General features: G+C 49.8%; 1 protein-coding gene across 1 annotated transcript; it reads left to right on the top strand.

Moving 5' to 3' along the window:
• Positions 1-9,952: 9,952 nt before the first annotated feature.
• On the top strand, positions 9,953-16,813 carry LOC150023136 (uncharacterized). The gene is made up of 4 exons (XM_090297731.1): positions 9,953-10,687; positions 11,106-11,406; positions 11,820-11,890; positions 16,805-16,813. Exons 1-4 carry the CDS (start codon positions 9,953-9,955, stop codon positions 16,811-16,813), a joined length of 1,116 nt encoding a protein of 371 aa, XP_090153857.1.
• The last annotated feature ends 1,704 nt before the right edge of the window (positions 16,814-18,517 follow it).

An 18,517-nucleotide genomic window follows, 5' to 3' on the forward strand; every position in this document is an offset into this window, starting at 1 on the left:
CTCGTACGAACGCCCAGCTGTTGGGATGGAGCTGGGCGGCGGCGATGTCGAGCTCGGTGAGAAGCTCCCTTTCAGAGCGAGTGAAGGGAAACCTAAGTTTCACCTTCTTGAACAGAGTGGTGTATATGAGGCAGAACAACCCGCCGGTGTTCCCCTTATCATCAACGCACACCGGCATGTCGGGAGAGCAAGGCAGCACCATCATCTTCTCGTCGTGCTCCTTGTGGAATGATAGGTGAGGCTCGTCCCCCTTCTTCAATCGCAGAACTGCCCCAGCAGAGTTTACAGAAGATGTTTCCTTCAACAAAGTCGGGGTGGCCCATGGGTACAGTTTTTTGAAATCTGGAGAAGGCACGGAGGCTCCTCCGGCGACGGGTGGAGTGGCCTGAGCCAAGTTGGGGCGGGAGGGTGCAGGCCTCTCAGCCTGAGAAGAAGAAGCACCGCGTGCTCGCGGTGGGTTGTGTGCTTGTGAGGAGGGGTTTCGTGACGAAGGAGGAGGATTTGGGGTGATCTTTGAGCGAGTCATTGCGGAAGCTGCAAAGGAAGAAGAAAAGAAAAGGTGATCAGGACTCGCAGAGGCTGACTCGATCATGAACGAAGAGTGAAAAAACGAACGAACGAAGGTTCGTTGTAACGAAGACGAAGCCCTAAGTTACGAAGAAGGAGAAATAGAGAAAAACAACCCACAACGTATGCACCAGACAGTTAAAGGATGATGCGAATCGGTTAAAATGCAGGAAAAACCAGCAGAAGAAGGAAAGGAAGTACCTTTTTATGATCGGAAGGGTGATGGAGGAGGTTGGTGATTCAAGAGGTTGAAGAACGTTGAGAGCTTTTGCAGAAGAGAGTTGGAGCGTCTGAGAATACGAAGAAAGTGATGGAACAGTGGAGCGAAATGGGTTTAAGGGTTTTTCGAAATGGGTTTGGGAAGCGCAAACGTTAACTGAAGGTAACCGTTGATGAAGCCACGTGTCGAACGATGGGAGGGGTGTTTGGTGGAGCGTCAGAGAAGCAGAAAGTACAACCGCTTGAAATTCTGCGCCAGTGCCACGTAGATCGGTATTGACGTGACTCCTTTAGTCTTTTCGCTGGACAAGTCTTCGCTTAAGACTGGGGGGCTTGTGTACCGCCCTGGTAGTCGGGAGTGATGACGTGGCATCAAGCTACAGTACAGGCGTGTTGACGAGATGCCAGGTTGGCAGGAGCGAAGGAAGTCGGGGGGCTAGTGAAATCGCCAGTTATTAAGTTGGCGTGCTCCGATCTCCAGCATACCAGAACCGGCGGTCACCGGGTTAAAGATGAAGTCGCCAGATGTAAGATCGCCGGAGCAAGCACATCGCCGAAGATGAAGGTGGTGCAGATTATGAAGGCGGCCAGCGAGACCACAGGGAAGGTGTACGAAGGCACCCTAACTCGCCAATCCCAGTAAAGATCGCACTCCAAGTTAGCTATGCACTGAGCAGTACCATGCATAGGTAACTTAGCCAAAAGAGAGTCAGAAGCAGCGCCCAAGTCAAGGAGGCTCCAGATGATGGCACGTGTACGACTGGATGCGAGCCACATGTCCAGGTGTGTTACTGCCAAGAGAGAGAAAGTGACCAGGTATATAAGGGTTTCCCAACGAACTTCTGAGGTACGCACGTTCAGATTGTCTTCTTTACGCTTGCGAGTTCTTGAGCATACTGTGAGAGAGAACATTGCACGGTTCCTTGAGAGTTCCTGAGTGTTACTCTTGTAGTATTTGGTGGTTCAGTCACTGACTTGGGCGTTGGAGTGCGATCGGCCGCAGCGGCGCCGCTCTGTTCTTTTGCAGGTTCTTGAGGTGGATCGTGGCGAAGGACAGAGGTTGACGCGGTGCACACGTCGATCCAAGTTTGACGAGGCAAGTTCCAACGTTTTGGTCAACAGGCAGGATCAAAAGTCCTCAGTGCATCCAGGAGGGATGAGGTATCATCCATGGGCAAGTTGAGGCACCAGAGAAAGTCCTTCTCACCCTCGAGTGAGTTCAGGCAAGTTGAAACTGAAAAGTCAAGGGTGTTAATGATCTTAAATGGGGAAGAGGAAGGTTGATGGAAAACGCCTCCTTGCTTTAAGTGAAACATCAATATTGGCCTAGTAAGACCAATTAAAGCTTTCGCGCTTGCGGGCGTTTTGAAGATAGATAAAATCCTTCTCGTCTTGAACGAGTTCAGGTGCGGTGTGAAGGGTGGAAGAGGCTAAAAGATGGCTGAGGTAGGTTCGCAGTGAACACCTCACTGTCCGGATCATTGTTTTAAAACTCAGGGAGGTAGGGAGGGATCCGAAAGGCAGCTCTACCCCCAGATGAGGGAGCAATGATCAAGTTATTTCAGGTTAAAGGCTCAGGGAGGCAGAGGGAGATTCGGAAGGCAGCTCTCCTCCCAGATGAGTAAAGATGATCACTCAAAGTTATGAGGTAGCTCCGTAGAGGACGCCTTTCCAGTTAAAAGAAAAATGACATTGCCGAAAGCCTGTGGCTTTGAGATTGAGATGGCAAGAAGATTACACGGCGAGAACCAGATCAACGAAGTTTTGGGCGATGACATAGAAATACACATTTCACTTGGCAGATCGGGCAAACGGTATTTAAAATATTAGATTCACTTGCACCTACTGCCTAGCAGGTGATTTTACGTTAAATGTTATTGCTGTAAGTTAACAGTTTATTCAGGTTAAGTTGATTTTCAGAAAATTAAGTGTCAGTTTGTGCTAAGTTAATTTGGTTAAGCAAATTTAGCCAATTACATCAGATAATTGCACAATAGAGAAAGGTAAAGATATACAAAGCTAAGATAGATTGAATTGCCATAAACAGATGATGCCACATATACAAAAGTAGTTTATACAAGATGAAAGTTATTACAGATAAATCAAAAAGTTTGATATAAGAGTTTTCAAGATAATAAGGTTGAAGTGGCGGATGGAAACAGTTAAGTCGAAGGCATGATCTTGCCATCCACCACTTCATTGTACACAGAGAATTTAGAGAGGTCGAGATCGGGAAATTCACAAGCAAACTGCTCCAGAACGGCCCCAAAGCCTGAGGTGAGAACATGGGCGGCATTGAGTTCAAGTTCGTCGATCTTCTTCTTGAGCTCACTATTCTCTTCATGCACTTGGGCAAGCTCCATGGTAGTTTTGTTCAATTATTCAGAATTTTGATCCCGTTCTGCTTTGACTTGTCCTAGAAGGACTTCTCTCTCAGCTGATCTTTCCTTTAGTGTAGCCATCTTGGCCTTGTCGGTTTCGTAGGCCTCCTCCAGCACAGATATTTTGACCTTCAAAGAAACAATCCTATTCTCTTACTCAACAGCTTTTTGAAGCATGGTGGCCAGCCTCTGGCGCGGATCAGCATTATCTTTGCACAAACTTTGAAGCTCAGCGTTGAGGGCATTTTCTACTCGCGAGAACTCTAGCCCTTGCATCGTTATGTCACATCTAAGCTTATCGGCTTGAGCTCTCGCGGTGTTTGCCTCTTCCTGATTAAGGCGGTTGTCGATTTCAAACTTGTTTAAGGAGTCCTTCAAAGCTTCACCAACAATTTGGGGAAGGCGTTTCTCCAAATTTTCAATAGCTATGGCACTGAAGTGTGTAGTGAAGGACTTCAGAGCTTCTTGGAGAGGAGCTAGAAGCGTTGGAGCTGGAGGAGGAGTTGTTGGATGATTCTCACCAGCACCACCTTCATCAGGTTGGATGGTAAGAGCAGCTTCAGGGTGTGGTGGTGAGGAGGGTTTCTCAGCTGCAGGTTGAGGGGATGTTTGGGGATCAGCAAGTTGCTCTTGGGAATTCCCAACAGCGGAGGCATTTGAAGGAAGAGCATCGTCAGCAGATTCAAATGGTGTGGAGGCGCTTGGGGGGTTTTCTGCGTACTCGGGGGTGACGCCTTCAGTCGCAGATGATTCAACAACAGTTGCTCTCTTCCTTTTGAAGGCCAATCCTTCTTCAGGGCTCTCATCCTCTTCCTCATCAGAGACCACCCTAGCAGTTTTCCTCTTGGTCTTCTTTAATGGCGGCTCTATTTGTTCAAGGGTAGGGGGAGCTGGGCCAACTGTTGGAGATTTGCCACGTGCTGCAGCAGTTTCTGCAATGGAGTTGGGAACGGTTTGGGAGCCCGCCGCCAAGTTGTGTAGTTTGGCAATGGAGCGCAGTCTAGTCATCTGTTCTTTTCCCAACATCCTATCTGCATAAGAGGAACAAGATTTACAAACTAGCACAGAGAATTTTGACAGTTGATAGTGTGCAGAAAAGCAAGTAATGTGAACAAACGCATGAGTTAGCTAGTAAAGACTGAGTGCAAACCAGAATAACACAAACAATGGCGATAAAAGATAGTATGATTTCGGACACAGGGAAAAGGGAATTTGGAGATGAGGGGAAAACAAACCAATATGGAAGTCCAGCTGATCTTCATGGAATTCAAAGGTAATTATAGAGGAGGTGGGCAGAGTGATGTTGGAAGAAGTGATTCCTTTCTAGAAATTGCACAAGTCTTTATCGAGGTCCCCCATCTTCTCTGGACTCCTTGCCCTTCTAAAGTTGTCTTTAGATTCTTTCTTTCCCTTATTCACCCAATACAAGGGAAATCCGTCGAGGAGGGTGGGGTCTTGATCGTTATGGCAAACACGAACGAATTTGCCTTTCCAGTCTTTGTAGGACTACTGGAAGATGGAAAGGATGGACCTCCCAGCAATCCCACTGAGGCTAACCCATAGTCGATCACCTGGGTTTTTAGCTCGAACAGGAACAGGAAGACATCAACGAAAGTTGGATGCCCCAAATGTGCGCACATGATTTGATAGGCCCTAACGAACGCCTAGCTGTTGGGGTGTAGTTGGGCAGGGGCTATGTCCAGTTCAGTTAGGAGCTCTCTTTCAAAGCGGGTGAGGGGAAGGCGAAGTCTGACCTTCTTGAAGATGGTAGCATAGACGAAGAAAAATGGTTCACTGTTGTTTCCTCGGCCATCGGTGCATACGGGTTCTCCAGGAAAACAAGGGTGAACGGTGACTTTGTCGTCATGTTCTTTGCTAAACGAAAGGTGGGCCTTATCACCTCTCTTGAGGCGAAGAACGGCGGGTTTTGTGTTAATGGAGGAAGTTTCACTCAACAAAGCTGAGGTGATATAGTTTTTTGTAGTCATAAAGGGGATTCACAGGTTCTTTAGTTTGTGGTGGAGTTGGTTGTGGTTGGTTGGGTTGAGAAGGTGCGGTTCTCTTAGCTTGGTTTGAAGGGATATTGGGATCCCTCGGTGGATTGCGAGAGGAGGAAGGGTTTTGTGAAGGATTGACTCTGCGAGTCTTTGGTGGAAGGTTTCGGGAAGACAAATGTGGGTTTGGGATGATTCTTGTACGAGCCATTGGAAGAGCTGCAAAGAAGGTAAAAAGGGAAGAGATAAAGGTTTATAAACAGAATGATTCGATTGAAAATAAGAAAACAGCATGAACAAGGGGGCTCGCAGAGAGAAAACGTAATAGAGAAAACCTAAATAAAGAAAAATAGAGCAACCCACAACGTATGCTTCAGAATAGTTAATGGATGATGCAAACCGATTAAAATACATCAAATGTCAGTGGGATATATAAAAACGTTACCTTTTGATGATCGGAAGTGCTTTGAGAAAGACGATGATTGAGGGAGATGAAGGGTCCGCAAGAGTATTTCGAATGCTATGAGTGAAGAAGAGGGTAATGAAACAGTGAAGTGGCACGAGGGTTTTAAGAGTTTTGAACGATGCAAGAAGCGCAAACGGCAACAAATAATAGCCGTTGATAAGTCCACGTGTTGGTTGATTGAAGGGGGGTTGGGGAAATGTCGAATCAGTAAATAGCACAGTAGATCGCCGAGAATTCGACTTCTTAGTCTTTTCGCTGGGCAAGTCACAGCTTAAGACTGGGGGGCTTGTGTACCGGTCAGGTCATCGGTGTGATGACGTGGACAGTGAGTGACTATGTGGAGCGTGCTTAGAGGGACACGTGGTCGAGAGAAAGACGAGTAGTCAAGAAGTTAACATAGTCGCCATTCGTTGAAGCGACGTTCTTTAGTGTACATAGTCGATTGTCGCCAGAGTTTCATATCATCGTCGTGTTTGAGAATAGAAGATCAAGTGGTCAGGAATCGCCGTAAGAAGCACATCGCCGGATGTTTCAGTAAACTTAGTTAAGGCTGTTAGGAGGTTCAGGCATGTAAACATCAGCACGGAACATAGAGGTTAAGATACAAGGTGATCATGTCCTAGCATGAGAAGTGAGTTAGAGGAAGCAACTTGCTCATCGGTGATGGGGTTTCCCAGAATGGACATTCATTGATAGCAAGGTTTCCTTAGCTAGAACATGCATGGCTTGTCAGTGAAGAAGGTGGCACTTGCGACAGGCGATACCACAGAGATGGTGTACTTTGTTGCATCCCGGTACTTGCCTTGTCAGGTGTGCACTCCAGAGTGTGTTACGTGCTAGGTTACTCCTTGTATGGGTAACTTAGTCGCGTAACGAGATACATAGAAATGACGCTTGAGTTACTTTAGCCCCCGATGATGACACGTGTAGAGTTGGATACGAGCCACGTGTCCAAAAGTGTAACTGTATGGAGAGAGAAAATGCCTAAGTATAAAAGCTGAACTTAACAGAATTTCAAAGGGACGTATTCATTACGATTCATTTCTTAGATAGGGCACTGGAGCACGGTTCCACAGGATCCAGTTTCTCTGAGTTTTTGGTGTTCCTGCTGTTGACTTGAGCGTCGGAGTGCCACCAGCCGCAGTGGCGCTATTCTGTAATTTCAGGTTCTCGGAGAGGAAATCTGGAGCGAGGACTTGAAGTGCACGTGGCGTTGAAGCTGGTGAGTGTAGGTCGTGACGAGGCAACATTCTTGCGTTTAGTCTATCGGCTGGATCATTTGGCGCCCACCGTGGGGCCGTGTAAAAGGTGATTCCCAACCACAGTTCGAGTTTATTGAAGTTTTGGTGATTTATGTTCGATTGCTTGCTGTCGCAATCGGTTTTCTGAAGTTTCCACCGTTCGTTTGGAGTTTTAACAAGTGAATTGAAGTTCTTTTAGTTTGCTGAAGTTTCTACCGATTGATTACCGGATCAATCGCTTCGCTGAAAGTCATTTCGAAGGTTTCAGGAGCTCACGCTGAGGTAGTGAGTAATTGCGAGGATTTTTGGGCGTTTGAATCAATTGTTTGTTGGTTTGGAAGGTGTATCGTCCCGTCCCCGGGCGTTGACCGGAAGTCAAAATCAAACACATGGTGGGATTCCTCAAGGGACCCAGGGAAGGAAAGCCAACATGTCGACCGCTCGAGGCATCGCCCAAGAAGAGACATCGCCGAGCAGTGACATCCCCTGAAGTAAGACATCGCCTAAGAAGAGAACATCTCCGAAGAAAGACATCGGGCCTCAACGGTTCAGAATAGTAACAAAGAAAGGTGGCTCCAAGGCCATAAGTTCTAGTACCAGTAGGGAGTAAAACCTGACTCGTGAAGTATCCACACCACTGTTGGGAGACCCTAGGACAGATACGACCCATGAGAGGGCCATGACTAGGGAGAACCACGTGTATGATACGAGAGAAAGGCAGATACACCCCTAGGGGAAGTGACTAGTGATTAGGGCGCATGAGTTGGCGCCCAAAAAGCCAACCCACGTGACATAAGCACTTCGCAGAGAAGAGGGCTCACACGATGGAAAAACCCTAAGTTGGGTGGCGGCGCTGTGGGGCCCTCTGCACAGAATAACGGTCAAGTCAAAAGGGCACGTGGCAATACCCACATGCTTATTAAAGGTTTCAGGGAAAGTTTGCTAAAGGTACGCGTTGAGTAAGTTAAGATTCGTATATTCCAAGGGACATTTTTATACGCCTTCAATGCGCTTAAATGCGCTCTAATGATGAGAGATGTATAAGAAGGGACATTGGGAGCATTGGAAGAGGGATCAGAGTTCTAACCTAATTCTGGCAGTTTACACATAGCACTAACCCTAGCTGTTCTCGCTGCGCACCCACTGTGAGCACAAGGCAATTAGGGCAACATAGTTCTAGTCACTCAGTTATTTCTGACCACCTTCAGAGGGTGCGTCACCTTTGATGTTTCTCGCTAGCTGACTTGATCGTCGGAGTGCAAACGGCTGTGAGGGCGCCCCTTTGTTCACTTGTTTTCCGGTATTGCAGACGGAGCCTAACAAAGGTGCCTTAGCTTGCAAGGACGAGCCGCGCGCAAAGACGATCCCGGTCAACCGGCCGGAACATTTGGCGCCCACCGTGGGGCCGATATAAAATCAGTCCCACCACACAAGTTTTCTCAGATCCAGTTGCAGTTTTCAACCCATTCCCTTCAAGATTTTTACCAAAGGCCATTGCTCGTTGAAGAATTGGTGCAGTTTTCGCCACTTACTTTTGGTTGAATCTATGGTGCGATCACGTCAGATAGGTTAAGAGAATTCCCAGAAAGCCATGACCAAAGGCCTGCACGTGCTAGGAGTGAAGAGATGACCATACAAGAACTCATGGGCATGATGCAAGGGCTGCAGGAAGCAATGGCAGCGTCGAAAGCGGAGCAGGAGCGCATGCAGGCGGATCTCGCAACTTCTCAGGCGAGAAATGATGAGCTCCACCGTGCCAACGAGGAGTTACGCCGTGGATGGTGCGGTGGAGACAAGCCTGAGGCTGCATCCCCACCTAAGGAATTCACAACGTCGTTCTCACAGGTAATCCTAGAGACAGCAATCCCCAACACGTTCACGGGGCCCAAGGTAACCTTCACAGGGATGGAGGATCCTGAGGCACACCTCACAGCGTTCCACACACATATGTTGTTGGTTGGCGGTTCTGACGCCGTAAGGTGCAAGCTCTTCATGAGCACTCTGACTGGGATGGCTATGGATTGGTTCATCAGCCTCCCAGAGGGTCACATCACGTCCTTCGCCCAACTCTCACGACTATTCAAAGAGCAGTATTTAGCCAACAGGGCCCCAGCCCCAGTCTCGTACGACCTTTTCGACGTAAAACAATTTCAAGGTGAGACCCTGAAGGAATACATAAGCCGCTTTGGGGCATAGGTGGTGAAGGTGGGTACCACAGATGAACCCATGATTGTGTACACGTTTAGGAAGGGGGTACGTCCCGGGTCTTTCAGTAAATCGCTTAACTGCAGCCGCCCCAAAACTTTTGCTGAAGTAAGGCGACGAGCGGTAGAGCACATTGCCTCAGAGGGCGAGGCATACGAGAAGTGCACGACCGCTGCACCAGCACGACCAAGGGCGCAGATACGCACGCAACCCGCTAGGGTTCACGAAGCCGCCACAGAAAGAAAACACCTAGACAGGAAGCGCACCTATGAGACAAGAAGGACCCAGCCTAGGGGTCGAGCAGAAGGGAAAAGAGAGGGAAATAGGCCACTAAGGCACAACTTTGTGGTGGAACTCAAAGACCTCATCGTTGTGCCCAACATAGCTGACAGGTTGAGGCCACCGGTAAAATCTGACAAGGTGCTGGGACCTCACAAGGAATCATGGTGCGAATTCCACGAAGCATTCGGGCACCATATTAACAACTGTTTGGCGCTGGGTTACCAGTTGGATGAACTCGTAAAGAATGGCTTGTTGAAGGACTAATTGGTGGAGAAGCAGACAGGACAATCGTCTGGTTCACAACCGGCGAGCGGTGAGGGACAGCAGCACGAGGTACCCATTCACGGCGAGATTCACACCATAGCTGGTGGGTTCTCGGGCAGTGGGTGTATTGCGTCACAACGCAAGAAGTATGCAAGGTCCGTGATGTCAGTAGAAGCTTTTGAGGATCACTCGCCCAATGTGGGCATCACGTTCACCAAAGAAGACCTCAGAGATGTTGTGCCCCACGACAACGATCCCATTGTGATCTCGTTTGTTACGGCGGGAAGGATGGTTCATTGAGCGTTGGTCGACCAAGGGAGCTCGGCAGACGTGATGTTTTGGCCGATTTTCGAAAAGTTACAGTTGTCTCCAGACCAGCTGAGGCCGTATGGGGGCTACCTATACGGTTTTGCTGGTGATCAAGTGGAGGTCAAGGGGTACATTGAGTTAAGAACGACATTCACAGATGGGGCGGCCTCGCGAACAAAGAAGATCAGGTACCTTGTCGTGAACGCTCCTTCGGCATACAATATCCTGTTAGGAAGGCCAACACTCAACAGGATAGGAGCTATGCCCTCCACTAGGCACATGAAGGTGGAGCTACCTTCGATGGAAGGGGTGGTCATCACCATCCGCTCTAATCAAAAGGAGGCAAAGAAGTGCTACGAAAACAGCCTCAAGAATAGGCGATCAGTGTGTCATGTAACCACAACGCCACCCCCTGGCGCGGGGCTCGGACAGGAAAACCGGCGAGTTATGGACGCAACACTTGAAGTGGCCGCCGAAGGGGATGTGGTGATGGCGGATGTTGAGAACGCCGCTCGGATGGAGGAGGAAAAGGACTGCCTGGAAGTCACCAGGGAGTCGGGAATCGCGAGGGCGGTCATCGCCAGTGAAAGGAGGCCTCAGCCGGTCAAGGATTGGCTCGAGAAGGAGATCGGCGGAAAGACCTTAGATAACGAGACGCAAGACCAGATCCCCAGGGTGATAGGTAGACATCTGGACGCGTTTGCGTGGTCTGCCTCAGATATGCCGGGAATTGACCCCAATTTCTTGTCCCATCGTTTGGCAATGGACCCCCAAGTCAAGCCAGTCCGACAAAGAAGAAGGAAGTTCAACGAAGAAAGAAGACAAGCGATCAGAGAGGAAACACAGAAACTCCTCGCCGCAGGCCACATCAAGGAGATACAGTATCCAGAATGGCTCGCCAATGTTGTATTGGTGAAGAAGAGCAATGGGAAATGGCGAATGTGCGTCGATTTCACAGATCTGAACAAAGGATTCCTATCCTTTGCCAAGTATAGATGCCCTGGTGGACAGTGCAGCAGGGTACGAGCTGTTAAGTTTCCTGGACGCCTTCTCGGGGTACAACCAAATTAAGATGCATCCCATGGATGAGGAAAAGACTGCCTTCATGACAGAGAGGTCGTGCTATTGCTACAGGGTGATGCCCTTTGGGCTGAAATATGCGGGAGCCACGTATTAGAGGCTGATGGATAAGGTGCTTGCGCCTATGCTTGGGAAGAACGTGCAAGCTTATGTTGATGATATGGTCGTGACATCCCTGGAGAAAAATCAGCATGTTGCTGATTTAGAAGAGTTATTCGTTACGATAGCCAAGTACAAGCTGAAGCTAAACCCCGAAAAGTGCATTTTCGGCGTGGAGGCGGGAAAGTTTTTAGGGTTTCTCTTGACGGAAAGAAGAATCGAAGCAAATCCTGAGAAGGGTGCTGCCATTTTGGCGATGAGGAACCCTGCTACTGTTAAGGAGGTGCAGCAGCTAACGAGTCAGATGGCCGCATTGTCGCGATTCGTGTCCGCTAGTGGAGAAAGGGGCCACCCGTACTTCCAGTGCTTGAAGAGGAATAATAGGTTTGTCTGGACGAGGGACTGTGAAGAGGCTTTCGTAAAACTCAAGGAGTACTTGGCGAGCCCGCCGGTTCTGTGCAAACCTCAAGTAGGAACGCCCCTCAGGTTATACTTTGCCGTAATCGAAAGGGCGCTGAGTGTAGTGCTCGTCCAGGATCAAGATCAAGTCCAGAAACCTATCTATTTTGTTAGCAAGGTGTTGCAGGGCCCCGAAGTGAGATATCAGGCCTTGGAGAAAGCAGCGTTGGCGGTTGTGTTTTCGGCGAGAAGGCTACGTCATTACTTCCAGAGCTTTGCAGTATTGGTGATGACTGACTTACCCATCCAAAAGGTTCTAAAGAAACCGGACGTAGCTGGGAGAATGGTAAAATGGGCGGTGGAATTGGTAGAATTCGACATCAGGTATGAGCGTCGAGGACTGATCAAGGGGCAAATCTTTGCTGACTTTGTGGTTGAGCTATCTTCCGAAACAGCGCAGAGCGCCGGGAGTAATGATCGTTGGGTACTCTCGGTGGATGGGTCGTCCAACCAGTTGGGTAGCGAGGCTGGAGTTATTTTGGAAGGGCCCAACGGTGTTTTAATAGAACAATCTTTGAGGTTTGCCTTCAAAGCCAACAATAATCAAGCGGAGTATGAGGCGTTGATCGTCGGTATTTTGTTGGCAAAGGAGATGGGGGCAAAGGTGCTGATGGCCAAGAGTGACTCCTTGCTGATCACTGGGCAGGTGACCGGCGAGTTCTAGGCCAAGGATCCGTAAATGGCAGCTTACCTAGAGTATGTGCAGGAGCTAAGGAGGTCTTTTGCTTTGTTCGAAGTGGTGCACATGCCAAGGTAGCAGAATGCCCGAGCTGACTTGCTAGCCAAGCTCGCCAGTTCAGGCAAGGGGGGCAGGCAAAGGACCGTTATACAGGAAACTCTGAAGACGCCTCGAGCATTCGTAGCAGACCACCAGGTTTTTCAAGTTTGCAAGTCAATGGAAGGGATGGCGAGGAGTCACAGATCTTTAACTCAAGAGACTTTGAGGACGACGAGAGTTAGAGCGCACCCAGTAGGAGAGGCGAGGATGACGCAAGTTTGCGCTATCCACGAACCAGATACATGGATAACGCCATACCAGTGCTACATGGCAGATAGTGTTCTCCCAGTGGATCCGACGGAGGCCAGGAAGGTAAAGAAGAACTCTAGCAAGTGCACCCTAATCGATGGTGAGCTGTACAGGTTTGGGTTTACACACCCCCTGTCAGTATGCGTGCATGGAGAAAAGTGCATGAGAATTATGGCTGAGCTCCATGAAGGGATTTGTGGGAGTCACATCGGAGGTCGAGCCCTGGCAAGAAGAACTCTCCGTGCAGGTTATTATTGGCCAACCATGAGGGAAGATTGCAAAAGATACGCCCAGCGTTCCAAGCAATGCCAGCAACACGCCGATTGGCACAAGGTCCCGCCAGAAGAGCTAAAGTCAATCTACAGCCCCTGGCCGTTCCATACGTGGGGAATCGATATTCTGGGACCTTTTCCATTGGCAATCAGGCAAATGAAGTATTTTATCCTGGCAATCGAGTACTTCACGAAGTGGATCGAAGCAGAACCTGTAGCCCAGATCACCACGCACAAGATTCAGAGTTTCGTGTGGAAGAACATCGTGTGTCGTTTTGGTGTGCCCAAGTGCTTGGTATCAGATAATGGGACTCAGTTTGCAAGTCACCTGTTGAAGAAGCTGTGCGAGGATATTGGGACACAACAGGTGTTTGCTTCTGTGGAGCACCCGCAAACAAATGGGCAAGTGGAGTCAGCTAATCGGGTGTTGTTGAGAGGCTTGAAGAGGAGGTTGGAGAAGGCAAAGGGGTCTTGGGCGGAACAGGTTCCCCGTATAGTATGGGCATATCATACCACTGAGCAATCGGGAACCCATGAAACCCCGTTTAGCTTGGTGTATGGGTGCGATGCGATGATCCCAGTTGAAATCCAGGAAAGCTCACCGAGATTCCAGAACTTCGTGACGGAAGACTCGAACGCAGAAAGGAGAATAAACCTGGATTTGCTGGATGAGGTCAGGGAAGAAGCGAGGGTGAAGGCTGAAGCAGTAAAGAGAAGAGTTGAACGCAAGTACAACTCCAAAATGAAACCAAGACAATTTAGAGATGGCGACCTGGTGATGAGGAAGGCCCACCAGTACAAGATGCAGAACAAATTATCGCGCAAGTGGACAGGACCATTTAGAATAACCGAAGCACTCGGGAACGACGCCTATCGCTCGGAAACACTAGAAGGAGGGACGATTCCTCGCACTTGGAACGCCACCCTTCTCAAGTTTTATTACAGTTAAAGCATTGTAAGTAGCAATAAAACAGTTTTTCAGAGGGGCACTCTTTTTCCCTAAAGAGGTTTTTTTAACGAGGTCACCCAATAAAGAAGGTTTTGAAGTTTATCAAAGTTTCCAAGCTCATTAAGTCTGCATACTATTCATTTTTTTTCCGTCCGGTTGACCGGGACGTCTTCGTGCGCGACCTCAACCGTCAGCTAGGGACTCCTTCCCACTGATTGCCTGTGGATTCCTGCAAAAAAGAGGACGAGAGGCGCCCTAGCGGCCGTCTGCACTCCGACGCTCCAGTCAGCCAGCAAGAAACACCAAAACTGGGCACCTCCGTATCTGAGCACCGCGTATGGCACTCTGAAGGTGGTAAAAGATAATTGTGTATTTTGTGTCTGTGTTCTCTCTCTCGGGCAAAAATATTCCCCAGTCCCCTGTTCGTAACCTTAAAGCACGAGCAAGCAACTAGAGAGCTCTGGTAAATTTGCAGAAAGTTCGAACCCCCTTTCCAACATTCTCCGCGCTATTTAAACTACCCAAGCATTTAAAGCGCCTTAAAGCGCTTTTAATCACAAACGTAACGCACTCATTAAAGCGTTTAATTAGAAAACGTAGCGCATTTAAGACGTTGAAACGCTTGGGAGCCATTATAGTACCTGAATGCTCGAAAGGAAAACTGTATTGAATGACTTTAATTACCTGGCACCTGACTAAAGGGTGTTTCTATTCTGGCATGGCTGTCGTACACGTGGAGGTCCTCACGACGCCGTGACCCCATCTGGGGGCGCTTCTGCCCATATGGGGGCGTTTCTACGTGTGAGTCCTCCTGCTTGGGAGTGCTACTGCGCTAGGGGTGACTTTTTGGGTGACAACTCATGCCCCCAATTATCTAGTCACTTACTTTGAGAGCGTATCTGCCTTCCTCTTGTACCCTGCACCCGGCTGCCCTGGGCGTGACCTTCCTCTTGAGTCGTATCTGCCCCACAGGCGTCTCTAGGCGGCAGGGAGCACTTCACGAGTCAGGCTGCCCTACACTGGTACTATTACTATGGCCTTGAAGCCACCTTTTCCTTCTCATTATCACTGCCCCGGGTTATCGGGACCTGAGGCCTCCCCACGGCGTCGCCCCCTCCATGGTCTTTCCTACCCATGGGTATCGGGGAAGCACACCGTGATTGCCTTGCTTTAGCGCTGTTTGATCTGGCGACGCCCTGGTTGGGCGACGCCATCACCTAGGCGATGCCTTGTCCTGGCGACGATTCCTCTTGGCGATGCTGGCACTTGGCGTTTCTCCACCTAGGCGACGCCTTGCGTTGACTTTGACTCTCCAGTCCAGTCGTTGACTTTGACCTTAACTTAGTCAACGCCCGGATACGGGACGGTACACATGCCCCCCAGTCTTAAGCTGAAGACTTGTCTTCAGCGTAAAGACTAAAGCCTCACCCACGCCATCCACGTGCCATCCTGATGACGTGTCATTCCCTGCTGACTCAACAATTCTTCGAATTACTGACGTGACACTTTCTGAACCACAGTGGTGTTCTTTAATGGCTTATTGGACATCCTCTGAAGCGGGAAAAATAATGCCCTTTGGGGCTACACTTAATCGCGCGCCACGTGGTTCATCGTGCGGTCATCTTTAAGAACCTCTTGCGCTCCCCTTGAGCGCTTAATCTTGCAACACGTGGCATCATCACACGGTTATCATTTGTTGTCCCTCGCGCTTCTCATAACGTTTAAGTTACCCAAACCCTGCGCTGGCACTACTGTTACATCCACTTTCTCTGCCCTTTCTCACTGTTCATCTTCTCTGAATCCCTTCTCTCGCGACCCCTGTTCATTCGTGCTTCCGCTCTCCACGCCTTTCAGCCCCCAAAGGTACGGTTTTTCCTTCCTTGATGATTCTCTTCACTGTATGAACTGCCTAGGACTGTCCATATTACCGCATTTCTTTGGATATCGTTTGTATGCTTCTTTGTTCCTCTCGTTCTCGTGTGGGTAGGGCGCTCCTAGGGTTCTTCCATTTTTTTCCCCTTTCTTCTCCCAACCCCTTTTCTCTGAACCCTTTCTTTTTCTTTTGATCGTCAGCTTTGGCATTGATGGCGAAAACCAAGACCACCGCGCCTCCCCCGCCCCCTAAGTCTTATTATAAGGGCAAATACGACTGGGCCCCGACGATCTTCTCGACGAGTGCTCCCTCCTAAAGTCCGTTGAGGACGTAGAGGCTCACAGGGGGGACCCTGCGCTTTATAATTTCAACGCCTTTCACAAAAATCACGACTCCCAAGTCCTGGTATGCCGGGTGCGACCTGGGATGCCCGTTTGTGTGGACTCCAGAGAGACTGGGGGAATCCCCTTCTTCTTTCTCTATCAAATGGTGCTAAAGAGGGTGGGCCTGCGTCTTCCCCTTACTTCTTTCGAAAAAGAGCTGCTTACAGAGATAAACACTGCTCCCGCCCAGCTCCACCCCAATAGTTGGGCTTTCGTGAGGGGGTTCCAAATTCTCTGCGGCTATCTAGGTGTTCCCCCTTCTGTAGACGTTTTTCTTCACTTTTTCGAGGTAAAGAAACAGGGGAAGAGCCTATGGATGAGCTTTTCTGGCATCGCAGGGCGCATCATTGTTACGCTCTTCCAAAATTCGTTCAAAGGATGGAAGAGGAAATTCTTCAAGGTACGTGCGACCAAGCGCGATCCTACCATCCTAGAGGGCTTTCCCCTATACTGGACGGATAAACCCATAACCATGAAGGCCCTGGCTTGGGATGATCTTACCCCCTCCGACCGGGATGTGTGCAAAGCCTTGGCGGGACTGGGGGTGGTCTTTGATACCGCCAAACTCATCGCGAACGAATTCAACTCCCATGGGCTTTCTACCTACTTTGGTATCTGCCCTTGATTGTTTATAATGCATTAGCTGTTGTGGTTATCTGCGTGTGTTTGGCCATAGAATTTCCCTTCTGCTTCGTCTGAACCAACCTTTACTCTACTATTTTTCGTTGTCGCAGGTTCAGTGATGACTTCCTCGAGGCGGCTGGCTCTTGCCAAATTTTTAAAGAAGGCAAAATCTACCAAAGAAGGTGGGGACGTCGTCGCCCCCGACGTGCCCACCGTCGGTTCCATTAGCCATGGCGTCAACCCCTGCTTCAGCGCGCCGTAACAAAGGAAAAAGGGTGTTGATAGTAGATTCTGACAGTGACGACTCGGGTACTGCCCTGGTTTCCCATAAGAGGAGGGCTACGGGTCTCATTGCCTCACCCGCCGCGCCCCCCGGCGATGGGAACTCTCTCAGGGACGATCCTCCCAGTGCCACCTCACCGCCGCCTCCGCCAGCCCACGAGGAGCGAGAGGAAAGGATTGACTTGGTTCCCCCGCCTTCGCCGTTGCCGCATCGTGACGCAGCTGAAGCGTCGGGCTCCGCCCCTCCTGTATCAGTCCCTGGCTCAACTTCGCGCGAACCCCGGATTCCTCGCTCCATTCATAGGGAGTTGACGCAGGGCTTCACCGAAGGAATGACGCCGACTGATCCTCAAAAAGGGGGAGGCATGCCTTACTATATGGGGGCCTTCCTGGCGGTGGCAATCAAGTGGCGCACTCAGGCTCGAAATGCTATCAAAGGGAGAGAGGCTCTCCGCAAGCTGAGACAAGAGGTGGTGGCATTGAAGGAGGAGAAGCAAAACTGGGGTCTCAAGGAGGAAGCTTCCCAATCTCTGCTAAAACTGGCCCATGAGGGCAGGGAGGGAGCTGAGGCGTACGCGCGAGAACTGGAACAGGCGCATGCCGCTCAACTAGCCCAGCTCACCTCCTATCAAATCCAAAACATTGGCCTCCAGGAGGCGGCTCTTACATCCGAAGTGCAGCGAAGAAAACTTGAGGAGCTGGATGCTGCTTGGAGGCAGAAGCTAGGAGAGAGAGAGGACGCCTTGGCTGCGAAGGTTGAAGCCTTGAGCCTTCTCCAAGCCGAGGCTAACAAGCTCCGCGTGGAGAAGGAATTTCTGGAGAAGCAACTGACATCCAAGGACTCTAGGATTACGGAACTAGAGGGAGAGGTCCAAGAACTGACTGGGAGATGGCGGGGGCGTTTGAAGAGGGCTTCCAAGAGGCTCTGACCCAGGCGTCCTGCGAGAACCCTGGCATCAATATTTCAAACTGCGACCCCACGCACCATGTCGTCAACGGGAAGGTCGTGCCTATGGACTTGGATGACTGAACCGCTGTCTCTCACCCGCCACCTTTACCTTCAAGCTTAACTCCTTTATACTTTACCTTTGCTTTTGACTCTCTCTGTTAAACTTGTAATTCTTTGAACCATCTGTACTCTTGTTACAAATCTGGGTGTTCGTATGATTGCTTTTGTGCCTTTGCTATATACGATTCTGCTTGTGCGATCTTATTCTCATCTTTTGCCTTCGCGTGCTTCGGTTGTTTTGTTTGTATTATACTCGCTTCTTTCGCTTCGTTGGGCGACCTTGTATGCTCAGGAAAGGTCGCGTACCAACCCTCACGCCCATGGAGAGGCTCACCCAGTGACGCCGTATCGTCCACGGGGTGTTTCTAACACCGAAACGGTTCTCTCCTTGATCCTTAGCCCCCGGCGCCCACGCCTAAGGAGAGGCCTGCTACAACAGCGCCGTATCGTCCCCGGGTGTCTAAAACGTCGAGTGCTTTGGGGGGGGGGGGGTCGTTCCCTCTATGGTCTTTCCTTCCCATAGGTATCGGGG

This window comes from Phaseolus vulgaris, chromosome 11 (genome assembly GCF_051622355.1).
Source record: "Phaseolus vulgaris cultivar YP4 chromosome 11, ASM5162235v1, whole genome shotgun sequence".
NCBI lineage: Eukaryota > Viridiplantae > Streptophyta > Magnoliopsida > Fabales > Fabaceae > Phaseolus > Phaseolus vulgaris.